This window comes from Plasmodium gallinaceum (assembly GCF_900005855.1).
Source record: "Plasmodium gallinaceum strain 8A genome assembly, contig: PGAL8A_v1_10, whole genome shotgun sequence".
In the NCBI taxonomy this organism is placed as follows: Eukaryota; Apicomplexa; class Aconoidasida; order Haemosporida; family Plasmodiidae; genus Plasmodium; species Plasmodium gallinaceum.
This window is the reverse complement of record NW_021628239.1, coordinates 408603-425939: the sequence shown is the minus strand read 5'-3', so window position 1 is coordinate 425939 and position 17337 is coordinate 408603. Positions and strand designations below refer to the sequence as shown.

The 17337-nt window shown below is 17.7% G+C and overlaps 5 protein-coding genes across 5 annotated transcripts; 2 read left to right on the top strand and 3 right to left on the bottom strand.

Moving 5' to 3' along the window:
- Positions 1-531: 531 nt before the first annotated feature.
- On the top strand, positions 532-3766 carry PGAL8A_00010600 (phosphatidylinositol 3-and 4-kinase, putative; the record flags this gene model as incomplete). Its single annotated transcript, XM_028671504.1, has 4 exons — positions 532-1583; positions 1759-1855; positions 1947-2192; positions 2402-3766. The coding sequence occupies 4 exons, from the start codon at positions 532-534 to the stop codon at positions 3764-3766; spliced, it is 2760 nt and encodes a 919-aa protein (XP_028528150.1).
- Positions 3767-4708: 942 nt separating this feature from the next.
- Positions 4709-8476, bottom strand: PGAL8A_00010500 (valine--tRNA ligase, putative; the record flags this gene model as incomplete). The annotated part of the gene is made up of 2 exons (XM_028671503.1): positions 4709-7503; positions 7609-8476. The coding sequence occupies 2 exons, from the start codon at positions 8474-8476 to the stop codon at positions 4709-4711; spliced, it is 3663 nt and encodes a 1220-aa protein (XP_028528149.1).
- A 1495-nt stretch (positions 8477-9971) lies between these two features.
- Positions 9972-12188, top strand: PGAL8A_00010400 (pre-mRNA splicing factor, putative; the record flags this gene model as incomplete). Its single annotated transcript, XM_028671502.1, has 6 exons — positions 9972-10221; positions 10368-10430; positions 10508-10687; positions 10854-10895; positions 10997-11912; positions 12056-12188. The coding sequence occupies 6 exons, from the start codon at positions 9972-9974 to the stop codon at positions 12186-12188; spliced, it is 1584 nt and encodes a 527-aa protein (XP_028528148.1).
- Positions 12189-12711: 523 nt separating this feature from the next.
- Positions 12712-13482, bottom strand: PGAL8A_00010300 (conserved Plasmodium protein, unknown function; the record flags this gene model as incomplete). The annotated part of the gene is made up of 2 exons (XM_028671501.1): positions 12712-13078; positions 13283-13482. 2 exons carry the CDS (start codon positions 13480-13482, stop codon positions 12712-12714), a joined length of 567 nt encoding a protein of 188 aa, XP_028528147.1.
- A 1420-nt stretch (positions 13483-14902) lies between these two features.
- On the bottom strand, positions 14903-17032 carry PGAL8A_00010200 (conserved Plasmodium protein, unknown function; the record flags this gene model as incomplete). Its single annotated transcript, XM_028671500.1, has 1 exon — positions 14903-17032. The coding sequence occupies one exon, from the start codon at positions 17030-17032 to the stop codon at positions 14903-14905; it is 2130 nt and encodes a 709-aa protein (XP_028528146.1).
- Positions 17033-17337: the final 305 nt, after the last annotated feature.

Here is a 17337-nt window from a genome sequence, read left to right as displayed (position 1 = left end):
AAAAAAAAAAAAAAAAAATTTTTTTTAAAATTTTTTTTTTTTTTTTTTTTTTTTTTTTTGAATATTGTATATAATTTTAGTTGACATATTAAAAAAAAGAAAAATAATTATAGATACAATCAATCAAGGATAGTACAAGTGGAAGATTGTACAATAATTGTAAAATTATTTGTTTTAAATTATTTATGAATAATATCACTGCTATGATAAATAAAATTTTATAATTTATAAATTGCACAAGTTGTTTCTTTAATTATGCATTTAACAACTTATAATTATTTTAAATTTTACACATTTTTTTCATACCTTTTATTTTTTTTTTTTTTTTTTATATATATATATTATATTAATTTTTTTTATTTCATTTATATATATATATATTCTTTATCTTATCTATATTTGGATTCTGTCCCAATTCCTGTTTTTGTTTCTTTTTTTCTAGTATATTTTTTCTTCGAATTATCTTTTTAAAATTAATTTTCTTTTTATATATTTTTTTTTTATATTTCCTATTCTTCTCTTAATGTAATTATGGGTAGTAGTAGTTTGCCTATGTCACAACAGATGTATTTTAGTACACATAATGCTTTAAGAATTAATGAAGAAAATGATGTTATAAGTACATTATTTTATGAAATAAATGGAAACAGACATATAAGTTTGTTAATTTTTCCCTTTTATGATGTTCAAATGTTAAAAAGATTATTAATAAAAAAATTAAATTTACCAGGAGGTATTAAGGTAAATGATATTATAATATTTTATAAAGGAATAAAATTACCAAATTATAGGATAATTAGCACATATTTAGATAATAATAATAGGAATGAAAAAAAAAAGAGAAAAACAGTTAATAAACTATATTGGGCTATTAAAGACACCAATCCTAATGCATCCATAAGAGTAATAGATAACAAAAGTTATCCACCATTTTTTGAGAACATTTTAAACGAAATTAAATTAGCTTTTAAAAAAAATATTTCTCCTAAATTAACAATGGATGGTACAGGAGGAACTTATCTATTATTCAATGGAAAGAAAAAAGTATGTTCTGTTTTTAAACCATTAGATGAGGAAGCTTTTGCACCTTTTAATCCTCGAGGTTATGAAGGAAAAATGTATCAAGAAGGATTTCGTTCAGGAGTATTATCAGGAGAAGGAGCAAGTAGAGAAATTGCTGCTTATATTTTAGATAATAATTATAATAATTTTAGTAATGTACCTTGTACAATTATGGTAGAAGCTTGTCATCCTCATTTTAATAATAGAAGCAAATTAAAATATATAGATAATGAAAGTAATTTAAAATGGAAATGCGGTTCTTTACAAGAATTTATAGATTCAAAAGAAAGTGTTGGTAATTATGATTATAAACAATTTAGTATTAGAGATATACATAAAATTGCTATACTTGATATAAGAGTTATGAATTTAGATAGAAATGATGGTAATATATTAGTTTCTCCTTTGAAAAGTTTAAAAGATTCTTATAATCAATTTTTATATAGAAACAATCAATTTTTTAGTACAAATAATGAAGATATTCTTAAAAGAATAGTAACAATAGATAAAAAACCATCAAGGTATTAAAAAAAAAAAAAAATTTCTTAGAATTACATATATATTTTTATATAACTATTTTTGCATAATTTTTATTATATTTTATTATATTTTATTATAATTTATTTTTTTTTTTTTTTTTTGTTATATATTTTTATATATTTATTTTATGCATATATTTTTTCTATTATTTTATAGATATAGTTTAATACCAATAGATCATGGTTTAATTTTACCACATATAATGGATGTAGCAGAAATTGACTTGGTTTGGTTTGAATGGCCTCAAACAAAAGTAAAATATTTTAAGAAAAATTATTCAAAAAAAAATATGTTTATATTAATATATGTTTATTTATTTATTTATTTTTTTTTTATTATTAAAGGTTCCATTTGATGATGAAGAATTACATGTTATCTTTACATTTGATCCAGATAAGGATGCTGAGAAAATTAGAAAAAAATTATTAATAAGAGAAGATTGTATAAGAACTATGAGAGTATGCACTCGTTTATTACAAATAGGGGCAAGAATGCATTTGAATTTGTATGAAATTGCAAAAATAAGTACAAGAAAAAATATCGATGATGAATCTATACTTGAACATTTAGTTAAAGATTCAATTATCCAAGTAAAAAATATATAATTATATATATGTATACATTTTAACATAATTCTATTTAATCTTATTTTAATTTATTTTATTATTTTTTATATTACCTTTTCTCATTTATACATATATAAATAATATTTTTATTATCTATTAATTCTCAAAATAATATATCTATTTTACATATTATTCTCATTTTTTTTTTTTTTTTTTTTTTTTTTTTTTGTAAGGCATACCAAATGATGGATTATACTTCGTTAATGAGTACAAATAGGTTAGGACATATATTAGATTTAGCAGAAATTAAAATTAATAAAAAGAAAAAAAATAATAATATAAAAAGTAAAACAGTAGATAATATTGATGATAAAATTAAGAAATCAGAGGATATTAATGAAATAAATAAAAACAAAGGATTTCAAGAATTCTCAAACACAAAAAAAAATGAATATGGATCATTAGAAGATAAAAAGGTTAATTATACAACTTCAGTAAGTTTCAAAGAGATAAAAGAAAGCATTTCTATAAAAGAACATCCATTTTCAAATAATCATTATCAAAAGGAAGATAGTAAAATAAATAATGCAAATAATAGCATAAATAGTAATATTAATATTTTTTCGGATAATGTAAATATATGTAACAAGAATGTATCCAGTATTACTAATTGTAAGGAAATTTTAAAAAAAAACGAAAATACAAAAGACAATAAAACATGCGAACAATTATATTCATCGATAAATCAAATAATTGAAGAATGTAAATATAACGATAAGAATAAAATTGAGGATAAGAAATTGTATAACATACAGAATAATGAAATTAGTGAATATAATGCATTTTACAAAAATAAAAAATCAGTAAAAATGATAAATGAAACAAATAATAATAGTTCACCGATTACTTCTTTTAGTAGCACAAGTGAATATGTTAATGCTACTACCAGCTCAACTTCAAACAGTTATGACTCATCTTTGAATAATGAAGATAAATGTAATAATTCAAAGAAATATGATTCACATAATGAAGAGTTAAATGATAATTCAAATTTACCTAATTATAAATCTACTTTTCTTAATGGTCCATTAAATAAATCTAAAATTAAGAAAAAAAAGAAAAGAGAAAAAAAAAAGAAACATAAGGATGAAAATGAAAAAAAAAAAGAAATAAAAGAAGAGGAAGAAGAAAAAGAAAAAGAAAAAAAGGAAAGAAATAATGAAGAACATGAAGATGATGATGATGAAGACGAAGATGAAGAAGAGGAGGAAGAAGAAGAAGAAAATGATGATGATGATGATGATGAAACTTTTAAAAAACCATCAGGGACGATAAAAAGAATAAGTGAAAATACAGGAACAGCTTATAGAAATATGGAAATGAATAAAATAAATTCAATATGGATGATAAGAGATAAAAATAATAAAATTATAAATGTAAAATGGGAAAATAAAATTTTTGAGAAGCTTTTTTTTGAAACTTTTGAAAATTATGTTAAGAAATATATTAACGATTATCATCCTAATTGGAAAAATTACCCTTATAATGGTAATAAAATTACATCCATAAAACATTCTTACTTAAATAGTATAAAATAAGCATTCTTAAAATAAAAAAAATATTTATTTTTTTTTTTCCTTTTTTTTTGAATGTAAATTAATGATTAATATATATATATATATAGAGATTGTACTGTATAATAATACATTCTTAAAATATATTAATTTTTTTTTTCTTTTTTTTTTATCTCATAATTCTGTCTTATTTTTCTTTTTTCTTTTTTCTTCTTCTTTTTTTTTTTTTTTTTTTTTTTTTTTTTTATGTTAAAAATATAATTTTATCTTATTTTTGCTTTTACTTATGAATTAAAAAGCAAAGAACATTTAATCATGATTTATAATTATTCATATGTATAATTTGTTTTCTTTATTTTTGTATATTTTTTTTTTTTATGTTTTAATTTTATCTCATTTTTAAGGGATAAATTTTTCCTTTTCTTTTTTTTTTAAATCAGAAAAAAGTTACACATAAAATTAAAACTAAATTAATAGGACACATTTTAAAAAAATACAATATTAAAACTTTTATTTTTATGTCATTTTTATTAGTTTATATAATAAAATAAAAATCCAAAGTAAAAATAATAATTAAAATCCATATTAGAAATATACATATTACTTAATTTCTATTCAAAAATATAAAAGAAAAAAAAAGAAAATTTTCTTTTAAATACATTATAAATTTTATGTATATGAAAATTTAATCTATAATCAATGAGGAAAACTTAAAAAAAAAAAAAAAAAAATTAAACTAAAAAAAAGGTAAAATATTATAATAAAAAAAATATATATATATATATATATATATATTAAAACTTAATATATATTATTAAAAAATATATAAATAGAAAATGATATTTAAATCGAAATATAAAAAACTGATGGTAACGTAAGTTTTTATTATACTTTGTGAATGAATTTATAGAATAAAATATTCATTATAATAATCTTCTTAAATGTTAAATTAATTTAATAGAACAATTATTCTAGAATTACAAAATATCCGTTACAATATAAAATTTGTTTTGATTGTTTCTTATATGCCTCCTCATGTTGATTTAACATATTTTTATCAAAAATATGAAAAGATACATTTATATCAAAAGCCTTCTTGAGTGTATTTTCTTCATTTTTAAAATAATTAATTGAAATTTTTTTTTGATATTCTTTTAAATAAATATTAGCTATTTTATTAGAAGACATACGTTTTTTAAAATTACGAAGATAATTAAAAATTTCTTCAAAGGCAACAAAATATTTTTCCTCAAAATTTTCGTTTAATATAAAATTTTGATTTTCAAAAAAATTATAATTACATGATAATAATTTGAATGGTACATGTTTATGTGATTCATATTTTAAATAAAGTTGGGTATACAAAATTTCAGTTATATGAGGAATAAATGGATAGAGAGTTTTTAAAACCCCTTTAAAAATATGAAATATTAAAAAATTTTTTACTTTTTTATTATCATTGTCATATAAATAATAATTTAAATAAAATTTGGAGAAAAAATTCATTACAAAAGTATAAATTATATTAATACTTGTGGACATATTATGAGATTTCATTTCATGCATAAATGAATTTATAGTGCTACAATATTTTTCAAATATACCTATATCTGATATTTTCTGAATTTCCTTTTTTTTTAAAAAGTCATGAATTCTTTGATTATCATTTAATAAATAACATTTCATTTCTATATATAACTTAAAAGAACAATTTTTTTTTATGAAATTACCAATATTCCATATTTTTCTAATAAATTTGTTACTTTTGTGAATAAAATTTTCTGAAAAAATAATATCTTCTGTACCTTTTTGAAGAAAACTAAAAGATAATCTTATAGAATCAATATTTGTATTTTCTATGTATTTATTATAATATGTAGAATTTTCTTCACTTTTGCTAATTTTTTTTCCTATATTATCTTTTAAAATTCCGTGAAATTTTACAATATTAGCTAAATAACTTTTTTCTAAATATTTCACTTTTTTATCTTGTAAATATTTTTTGCTATCATTATTAAAACCATTTCTAATATCATTAATATTATAAATATTACTATTAGTATTATTGGTGTTATTATTATTTTTTATACTATTGTCAATCATACTATTGTGATTTTTTTTTGCATAATCTAATATGTCCTTAATATAATCATTTTTTATAAAATAGTTGAGAAGAATAAAACTTCTAATAATCCATGGATACATTATATCTTTACCTGTGTAAATAAAATCAACTAAATAATTTTTTACTTCTAATAATTTATATAAATCAATTTTATTTTTATACAAACAATAAAAAAAGTATAAGGAAGAAGAAAACCAGCTATCTAGTACATCTTCTTCTTTTTTTAAATATTCTTTCCTTATTTTATCATTTTCAAAGTAATTCGATTTAATTAAATTTTCATAAGCTTCATCTATATTGTTTCCATAAATAAAACAAGAAAATCTGTTCGATGTTATATCTTTTTCTATTGTTTCAAATTTCTCATATTTAAATAAAGGAATATGGTGACCATAATGAATCTGTCTGCTTAAAAACCATTCATTATTATTCAATGAATTATCAAAAAAACAATCTTTAAATTTTGAAGGTAATATAGTAAAATCCTTATTAAAACTTTTAGAAAATAATTTATTTAATTCATGAAACTTTATATTCCATTGATCGGATAATGTTAGTATACATTTATAATTTTTATAATAAGCATATTTCACAATACTATTTTCTTGTTTTATTATTTTTATTAAATTATTTTTTTTTAATTCAAGAAGAATGCTATTTTTATCTTCTGGATTTCCAGTATGTGTTTTCTTTTCGTAGTTTCTATTTGTAGAAGTATATTCTTTATTTTTGAAATCGTTTGTGTTCTCATTTTTTAATGAAAATACAGGTATAAATAAATCTTCCTCTTCATTATCCTTATTATCATATAATGAAGAATAAAAATTTTTCTTTTTATGAAAAATTAAAGGCACTGTTCTATTTGATAATGGTAACAAAGCATATTTATTTTGATATTTTTCTTTTTTAGAAAAATATAAAATAGCTATTAATCTATTTAAATTTTCAATATTTTCTAATTCTATATTAATATAATGTAATTTATTAATTGAATTAATTTCAATTTCATTTAAATATTCAAAATGAAATATTTTTTTATGGAAAAATTTTACTTTACTCGAATCCTTACTTTCTTTAATATCATCATTTTTATTATCCTTATCAAAATTCAATCTAATATTTTCTTTTCTATTTTCAGAACATCTAGACTCTTTAATATAATCATTATTATATTTTCTAAAATTATTATGATTATTCTTATAATCATAATAGTTTCCATAATAATCACCGGTATCCTTATTTTCATTTGGTTTATTTATGTTTTCTTTTTTTATTAAATATAGTTTTACTTGATATATTTCTTTTTGTTCTTTTTTAAATATTAAATCAAAATATGGTATTATAGTATTTAATTGTTTACAATAATAAACTGGATAAAATTTTCTTTCTATTAAATTATTTTTATATAAAATATAAAACGATTTACTAACAATATTTCTCATTGGTTCATCTATTGTGTTATAAAAATTATTCTCATCAACAACGATGTTCATTTTTTGAATACTTTCTAAAATATTTTTTTTTAAATTTGTTTGCCATTTTTTTATTTCAACTAAATATTCTTCTCTACTTAAATTTGTCTTTTTAAATATTTTTGAGAACATTTCATGAGTACTTAAACCACCATGATCAGAACCTATTAAATAAATGAAATATGAATGATAAATATGTAATTATAAAAAATTTTTCAAATTAGTTAAAGTAACAAAACTATTATAAACAAAAATTTATTAAAACCTACCAAAAAAAGGAATGGAATATTTTGATAAAATATGCTTATTAAAAAGAAAAAAAATGTTTTGATATATAAAATTAAAAAAGTGTCCTGCATGTAATTTTCCTGATAAATTAGGTGGAGGATAAATTAGAATAAAAGAATTGTAGTAATTTCTTGTATTAAATTTTTCTATATATTGTTTTTCTTTATTTTTTTTAAATAAATACAGATATTTAACTATTAAATTGTTATAAATTTTATCTAATTCATCAATATTATATATAAAAGTAAAATGATTAATATGAACATTCAATTTTATTGCATCCCTTTTGAGTATTTCAATGAATAATTCATAGTTTAAAAGAATAGGGTCTTTTTTAAAAAATCCATAATTAAAAACATTTCTCAGTTCATTTTTCTTTTTATTTATTATTTTAAGAATATCATTTATTAGAAATGACCTATCTTTGTTATGTTTTTGTGAAATTATATTTCTTTTATTTTCTTCATTTTTCACATTTAAAAATGATTTTATATATATATAAATGCTTTTAAAGTAGTAATTATATATATTTATTTTTGATAAAACAAATGGTTTAATTAATTTATATAAATTTATACGCTTTTTTATATTACTAATTCTTAAAATATTAGAAAAATAACATTTGTATTTTTCATCACTTCTCGATTTTATGTTATAAATATTAATATTTTTATCTGTATGTTTTGAAATATAATTGATATATTTTTTGTTACTTTTTGATTTTCTGTATCTATAATATTTTTTAATAAAAAAATTAAATTTTTTATAAAATAATAATCTTTTATATACTTTTTTTGAATTACCAATAATGCAAAAAAAAAGAATGAAAAAAGTTAATAATGTTTTCATAATTTAAAAAAAAAAAAAAAAAGAATATATGATATATATTATTTCATTTAGTTCCAGCTGTTTAGAAAAATCCTAAATACAATTTTTTGTTACTTTCATTTTCTTTTCTTTTATTTTTGCTTAAAATTTAACAAAGTAAATTATTTTTTTTTTTTATAAAAAAAAACAAATATTATATTAACATTTTTTTTTAAATGAACATAATTTTATTTTCTTCATTTTCTTCTCTTTTCCTATTGGTAACAAATTATGATTTTTTTTTCTCTATAGTAAAATATATTAGTCTGAATAAGGAAAAGGTTTAATATTTTCTTTGTATTTTAAAAAAATATATTATATATATAATGAAATATAATTTATAAATCTTTATATAATATCATTTTAATATTAGAAAATTTAGGTTACAAAACAATATGAAAAAATATGCATAATAAAACTACAAAAAATATGGATACAGTTGTAACATTACATTTAAAAATATTATAAAGTTTTAATCTATAAATGTTAATAATAGCATAAAAAAAAAAAATCAAACAAATCAAATAAATCAATATATCTTGTAAAAAGAAAAAAAAAAAAAAAAAGCAGAAATTAAAAACGATGATTCTGATATAAAATATAGACTTCTTTTTTAAAATACATGACATTATTAATTCATTGTTAAAATTTCTTAATATTTAATTTTATTTATCTTTATCTTATCCATATTAAAATATAAAAATTTGCTACTTTTTTTTTTTTTTTTTTTATTATTTGTACAAAACTATTTACATTTTTCTTCTAAGCAAAAAAAAAAAAAATATATATTTTTCATGTAGTCTTCTTTATGGAATGAATTTCGTTAAAGTTTTTTATTTTTCATAAAAAAATAGAAACTAATTTTTTTTTTTTTATCATTCTATTTTTAATTTATTTTATTATTTTTTTTTTTTTTATATTTTGTTAAAATATAAAAAATTAAAAAAAAAAATATTTTTATTAAGACATTTATTACATATAGATATACATGAATTTTCTATGAAATATTTTTTTTTTTTTTTTTTTCTTTATATAAAATAATACACTATATTTCCTTTTTTTTTTTTTTTTTTTTTTTTTTTTTTTGCAATAGAATTTTTTCAACATTTATATAGAAAAAATAAATAATCATAAATAATTTGAACAAAAAAATAGAAATAACCATTATAAAAAATAAATTATGATAACATTGTATAATGAAAATAATTTTGAAGAAAAATTTTAAAATAAAAAATTATGATATTTCTAATGAAAATTAATTAATTTAGAAGAAAGTATTTTAATCTTTTTTAAAATAACATATCACAATATTTTGATAAAAAGAAAAATGCAAAAAGGTAAACTTACCTTTTAGAATAATGCTGAATAATCCATATAAAAATAAAAAGATTAATATAAAAGAAAAATAAGAAAAAAAAATAAAAAAAAATAAGAAGAAAAAAATAAGAGGAAAAAAAATAAGAGGAAAAAAATAATAATGAAGGGAGGTGGTTTTTATAAAGGAACAAGTACAGAACAAACTCCTTTTTTTGGTGATAAGGAAAAAAAGTTAATTGAAAAAATGAAATGGCCAGAAATTTATAATCGTCAAATTGATGTAAATAAAATTAATTTTAATATAGTAGAAAAATGGATAAATAAAAGATTAACTGAAATTTTAGGTTTTGAAGATGATATTTTATTTGATTATTGTATATCTCAATTAAAATATTCAAAAGAGAAAAAAGGTGAATACTTGTTTTTTTTTTTTTTTTTTCATTCATTTAAAATATTTTTTTTAATTTTTATTTGTTTTTTTATTTTTTCTTACATATTTATAGTATTTAAAAATATTTACATACACATTTATATATTTTATTTTTTTTTTTAATAGATGATGAAGAACATAATTATTTGAATGCAAAAAAATTAAAAATAAATTTAACAGGATTTATAGGTACTTATTAAAATAAAAAAGATATAAAGAATAAAAATGAATATAAATAATAAAAATTCTTATTATTTTATTTATAGGAAATAAGAAAAGTGAAATTTTTGTTAAAGAATTATTAGAATTATTAATATCTAATGAAGAAAACGATGAAAATATTTTAAATACATTAATTGAAGACAAAAAAAATGAAATAGAAGAAGTTAAAAATCAAAATGAAATTATAAAAAAAAATATAGAAAGTATTAAAAATATATATATAGGTAAGGAAATTATACTTTCTAAAATATATGAATGTGTATATGTATCCATATTTTAATCACATTAAAAATATTTCATTTATTATTATCTTATTGATTTATTTATTATCTTATTAATTTATTTATTATCTATTATTTTTATTATTATTATTTTTTTTTTTTTTAATAGAAAATGAAAATAAAGAAAAGAATGAATTTTTCCATAGTGAGAGTATCATTTAAAAAAAAGATATACTGAAAAAAATAAACGTAATAACATAAAATTATTATAAAAAATTAATTTTTTTTTTTTTTTTTTTAATGAATGTATAGGATGTGAATTAAATGAAGATAGTGAAAATAGTAATGTTAAAAATTTCAAGGATAAGCATAAAGATAAAATTAAAGAGAATAATAAAAATTCTTTGGATGAAATTTATAATAAAAAAAAAAGAAATGAACATGTAAGTTTATCATGTACACAATCTTCTTTATCATATCAAGATTCAGACTCAGATTTTAGTAAAAGTGAAAAACATAGAAAATATAAACATAAAGATTTAAAAAAGAAAAGAAATAAACATAGTAGAAAGTATTCTTCAAGCGATCATAGTACTAGTAATACACTATCATATAGTGACACATCAGAATATAAAAAAAGAAGAAAAACAAGTTATTCGAGCTATGAAAGAAAAAGTAATGAAGACCATTATAGTAAGCATGATATAGATAAAAAAAGAGAAGAAAAAAGAAAAAGAGAAAGAAAAAGAGAAAGAGAAAAAGAAAGAGAAAGAGAAAGAGGAAGGGAAAAAGATAGAGAAAGAAAAAGGAAAAAAGAAAGAAATATTGAGAGAAATAGAAAGAGGGAAAGAGAATTAGAGAGAGATAGAAAAAGAGAAAGAGAAGATGAAAAGAGAAGAAAAAGAGAAAGAGAAAAAAAAAGAGATAGAGATAGAAATAGAGAAAAGAGAAAAAAAGAAGAGGAGAGAAAAAAGCTAAAAGAAATATATGATGATGAAATGAAATCAATTAGTATATCTAACAGTGATGAAGACAGTGAACATATAATGTTAAAAAAAAATGAAAATAAAAATTCCTTAAAAGATGATAGTTCTACTAGCTCAGAAGAAAGTAATTCAATTAGTGATTCATCAATGTCCTTAAATGTTATGAAAAGTAAACAAAAGAAAGAAGTAGATATTGTAAATAATAAAAATAATAAAGATTGTATGAAGGAAAAAGAAAACAGGTAAATTATGTATACCTAATAAAATTAAAATGATATAATTTAAATATTCACATAGAAAATATTTTTTTTCTTAAATATTTCCATATTATGTTCTTATATAAAGATCCATATTCTGTTTTTTTTTTTTTTTTTTTTTTTTTAAGGAATTTAAAATCTTGTAAAGAGAGTAAAATAAAAGAAATAGACATTATACTAAAGAAAAAAAGTTACAAAAATTCTAAAAAAAAACTAAGAGCTTGGTCATCATCAGAAAGTGAAAACATAGAAGAAAAATAAATGATACAGAAATATAAATCTATAAAACAAAAATAAAAAAGAAGAAATATGTTGTGGAAATTTAATTTAGTAAAGTAATATTTTAATGTTACAATTTAAAAAAAGAATAAAGTTTTTTATTTTAAAAAGCAATTTAACAGTATATAATATTAATATAAAAATTGTGTATACTTGAATAATTAAATTTGAATTTTAAAAATGTAATAAATATCTATTTAATATCCCTTTTTATTAATAATATATAATATTATAAATAGTTTTTATATAATTATTAATATTATATTTATGAAGTCACTAAAAAAGTTATTTTTTGTGTAATGAATATTTAAATACAAAAGAAAAAAAAAAGATAAAATTAAAAAAAAAAAAAATATACTTTTTTTTTTAATATATGAATTTTTTTTTTTTTTTTTTATCACCTTTGATTAAAGTTATGTAAAATAATTATTTTGCCAAAATTAAAATTTCGCAATTAAAGACATGAAGACAAAAGAAAAAATTTATTAAATAATTATATCAAATTTTAAATTAATTTACAATACATATATATTACTCTCAAAGTAAAATATTTTTGTCCTCTGAATGTAGGTAAAATCTTCAAATATTTAAACCCTAATCCACTAAAATTAATTAACTTAAAGTAAATTTGTTCGTCTTTATATTTTTTATTTAAATGTTTAATTCTTTTTTCAATTGATTCTATGACACTTTTAGTTACTATATATCTATATATCATACACATAATGTAATGAACAAAAGCAATTAAAAATAAGCAGGAAAATAAAAATGCTATGAATAAATCATACTCTATTATGTAAAATATAAATATTCCTACATAACTAGTAACCATAAGTGCATATGAAAATGTTGAAATAAAAAATACTGAAAACCTTTAAAAAAAAAAAAAAAAATATATTAAACGTTGAATGGTAAAATTATTTTGAAGAAACTTTTTGACATATATTCAAAATAAATGTAATATAATAATGTTAGTATATATGTAACGATAATAATTCAAAGCTTAAAAATGTTATAAAACATAAGTTTATAAGATTGCAAAATAAAAAAAAAAAAAAAAAAGTTTAAATAATTACGATGGTATTTTAGATTTCATTAATATATTTAATTCTTTTATGATTCTTTGCATATTTTCATGTGAATATAAATATCTGGAATCATTTGACCATGGCTCAAATTTGTATTCATATCTTAATAATGATACGTACATTTGGATATCTGTATAATCGCAGACTGTTAAATCTACTTCAGGCTTTCCCAAATCTATGTTGAACATACTTTCATATGTAAAAAAGAAATAATTTAAAATAATTATGTGTGCATATTTTTTAAATTCTGAAGAAAAATAACACTATAAAAATTTATATTTTATAGAAAATGATAGAACATTAATAAAAATCCTAACATTGAAATTGTCTAAATAATATTTTAAAAAACAAAACTTTTAAAATTATTTGATTTCTTATATTTATAAATATTATGTAAAAAAGAAAAAAAAAATAATAAAATAAAAATTTATTTTATTTTTATAAAAGTAATCAATTGAATAAAATAATCCCTCAAAGTAATAATAATGTTATTATTATTATTAACGTTAATATTTTTAAGAATTAAAAAATGTACATATATTTGGCTAGTTTACTATGTATATTTGCTATTAATGAAAAAAAAATTAAAATATACAATAAAATATAAAACCAAAAAAATTTAGAAGCATTTAAGATATATATACAACATATATATGTATAATTTTTAAAATTATATGAATTTTTTACTTAATTTCTTTTTACATGGATTCTGACATTACACAATAATTTAATTTTTATTTTCTTATTTTTATTTATACAAAAATATGTAAATATATAAAAATTATAACATTCATAGCATTTTTTACATATCCATTTCATAACCTCTCCTTATATATTTAGAATTATGCTTCTCAGAGATTATTAGACATTTGTCATTATCATTTTCATTATTTTTAATGAACAATATTGTGAAGGAACCTTTTGTTATAAGATTTATAAAATAAAATTTTTAATATGATAATAATTAGCATATATTCAATAATACATAATCTAAATATAAGTAAAATTTTTCAAAATGGTACATATTTGAATAAATTTTTTAAGAATATATCATATTACTAAAAATAATATAAAAAAAAAAAAAAATCAAAATACATATAATTGTCAAATTTATATATTTTTTAAAAATTAAGCAAAATGCTATGAAAATTTTTCCTTTTTTTTTTTTTATAACTTTTACACTGTAAAATTATTTAATGATTTTAACTTTTAAAAGGGTATAATATGGATAAAAATAAAAAAAAAAAAAAAGACAAAAAAAAAAAAAAAATAAAATAAGTTATAAAAAACAGATTAAACATAAAGAATTAAAAAAAAATTTTACAATGTGTTGCCTTGAACTCGTTAAAAAAAAAGAAAAAAGAAAAAACATTGCATAAAAATTAAATTTTTTTCAATTAATTTTTAATAAGGACTTTTTTTGGTATGTTTTATATTTTTTTGTTTATAATTTTTCTATGCTGTCCTAATGAATAAAAAAAAATATGGAAATTCTATAATTTCATTTTTTATAGATTTTAACAAAAATATATATTTACTTTCTATGTATATAAAAAAATTATATATATATAATAAGGGTAAAATAAACATAAGAAATCAAAAGAATAATTAAATGTTTGCTTTTAAGTATTTATGAGTAAGGGGAGCCCTGTAAAAGTGAGATGTTAAGGATTTAGATCTCTCAAGCATCTTTGCATAATTATCTCTCATTGTAAGATCACTCTTTAAACTATTAGAACTATTTACATAGTTTCTACTAGTATTACTGTTTAAATCATTTATATCTAGTGCTCTAGAATATTTATTAGTATATAAATTTAAATTAGATTCTACAGATTTTGCAATGTTTCGTGAAAAATTACTCATATTATCAATGTTTAATGGTGTATTAGTATTGTTATTTTGTTCTAAGATGTTATAGTTATATTTGTTACTCATATAATTTTCTTTTGAAGAATTATTTTTGTATCTAATACTAAAATCTTTATTTTCAAAATCACTAACTACATTACAGGAATCATCAACAACATTTGGTTTTTTGACAGTACTTATAATAAAACTACTATTATTATATGTATCTACAGTATAATTATTTTTATGATCAACTGAACTGTACTTATTTAATGAAACATCGTTATTATAATTTTTTCTGCTTCTATTAACAAATTTGCCTATATTATCATTTTCATACGAATTTCTATTAAAAGTTTCTTTTTGAGGGATATTTGGATTTAGAAGTATTGAACTCATTCTTCTTGCTACGTATTCATTATGTGAAAGAGAGTTTTTTAAATGATTATTAACAATATCTTGTTCTGCCTTATCTATATTTTCTAGAACATTACTAACTGTATTTTTAGAATTTTTATTGAATAATGTTTCAGTATTTTTCTTTGAATTGACATTAAATTTTGAGTTACATGCATTACTGTTATTTATAATCACTTTTAAATCATTACTGTTTTGGTCAGACATTACTTCCTTATTTAAAAATGTTTTATTTTTACCATATTTATCATTAATATTATTGTAATAAGAAAAATTGGAATTATATTTACTATTATCTTCTTCATAAAAACTCTTCCTAGGAATATTTTCACTAATTCTATTAGTTAAATTATGAGTATTACCGTTTATAGTGCTTCGACGATTACTTTCACTTTTTTCCTCTTCTATTTTTTCATAGTGAGTTTTTCTCTTTAAATAATCCATTTTTACTTGATCATTAAATAAATTTTTCTCTCCTAAATGAAAATCATATAAATTTCCATAATTACTTTTTCTATTATTATATAAATTTAGATCATCGTTTAAATTTTCAATGCTGTTACAATATGTGCTATTTGTTTCTTCTTTATTATTATAATCTATATTACTTTTACTATTTAAAGGATGGTCTTTGTTAAGATTTCTATAGTTTTCATAAAAATTATCTTCCTTATGACTATTTCTCTTTTCTTTTTTTAAATTAATGTAATTTTCATAACCATTATTCATTTGATTATCATCACTTACATCTTTTAAAGTATTTATATTTACATCATCAATATTATCATACTCATTTCTATCAATAAATTCATGATTATTGTTATTATTATATATATTTTCATTTAAAATATTCCTATTTTTATCAATGTAACTATTTTTTTTTTTTAAATCATAATAAATATCTTTTTCATTCAAAACTAAATCTAAATTATCATAGTCCTCATTGCTCCTTCTATTTGTATTGAAATCTCTTTTTTGTTTGTCTTCTTCAAAAAAGGCACGCAATTTATAGATTTTATTTTCATAACTACTAATTCCTCTATTAATTTCATTCATTAATTCTAAGTTTATTCTCATAAAGCACTTTTTATCATTAAAATTAAATGAATTATCATTTTCAATTATACCCCTTTTAGAATACTCATAATATATTTGTTTTGCTATTTCTAATATATAGTTTTTATTTTGATTTTCGTTGATTACTATTTGCTCATCAATTTTTTTGAGTTCAGACAAGGCTAAAATAATATCATTTGTATCAATATTTTTATATATATCATCGTTTATATTTTTTATTTGGCTTCCTAAAATTGCCATTATACTATAATTATTTTTTTTATTACTTAGCTCATCAAGATCAACACTTTCATTTTGAAGTTTATGTTTATCAACTAATAAAGATAAAATATTGTTAATTTTATATTTTTCGTATATTTCACTATGATAATAATTTAACTTTAGCATTTTCATTTTTGTTAATAAGAATTTTTTTTTTTTTTATCAATTCCTTTTGAGATATTTATTTACGCTAATGTGTATTATAAAAAAAAAAATTTCATTTGCGATGAGTATGCATTAGTATCAATCATAAAATTAAGAAATGCTATTTATATAATTATTTAAAAAAAAATTTTAACAAAAAAATATATATTCTTAAAACAATTAAATTTTAATTTATGTAAATAAAAATGTAAAAATAATAAAAAAAAGAAAAAAAATTGTTTTTTTATAAATATATATAATTTTATATATGTATTCTTTAATTTTTACATATG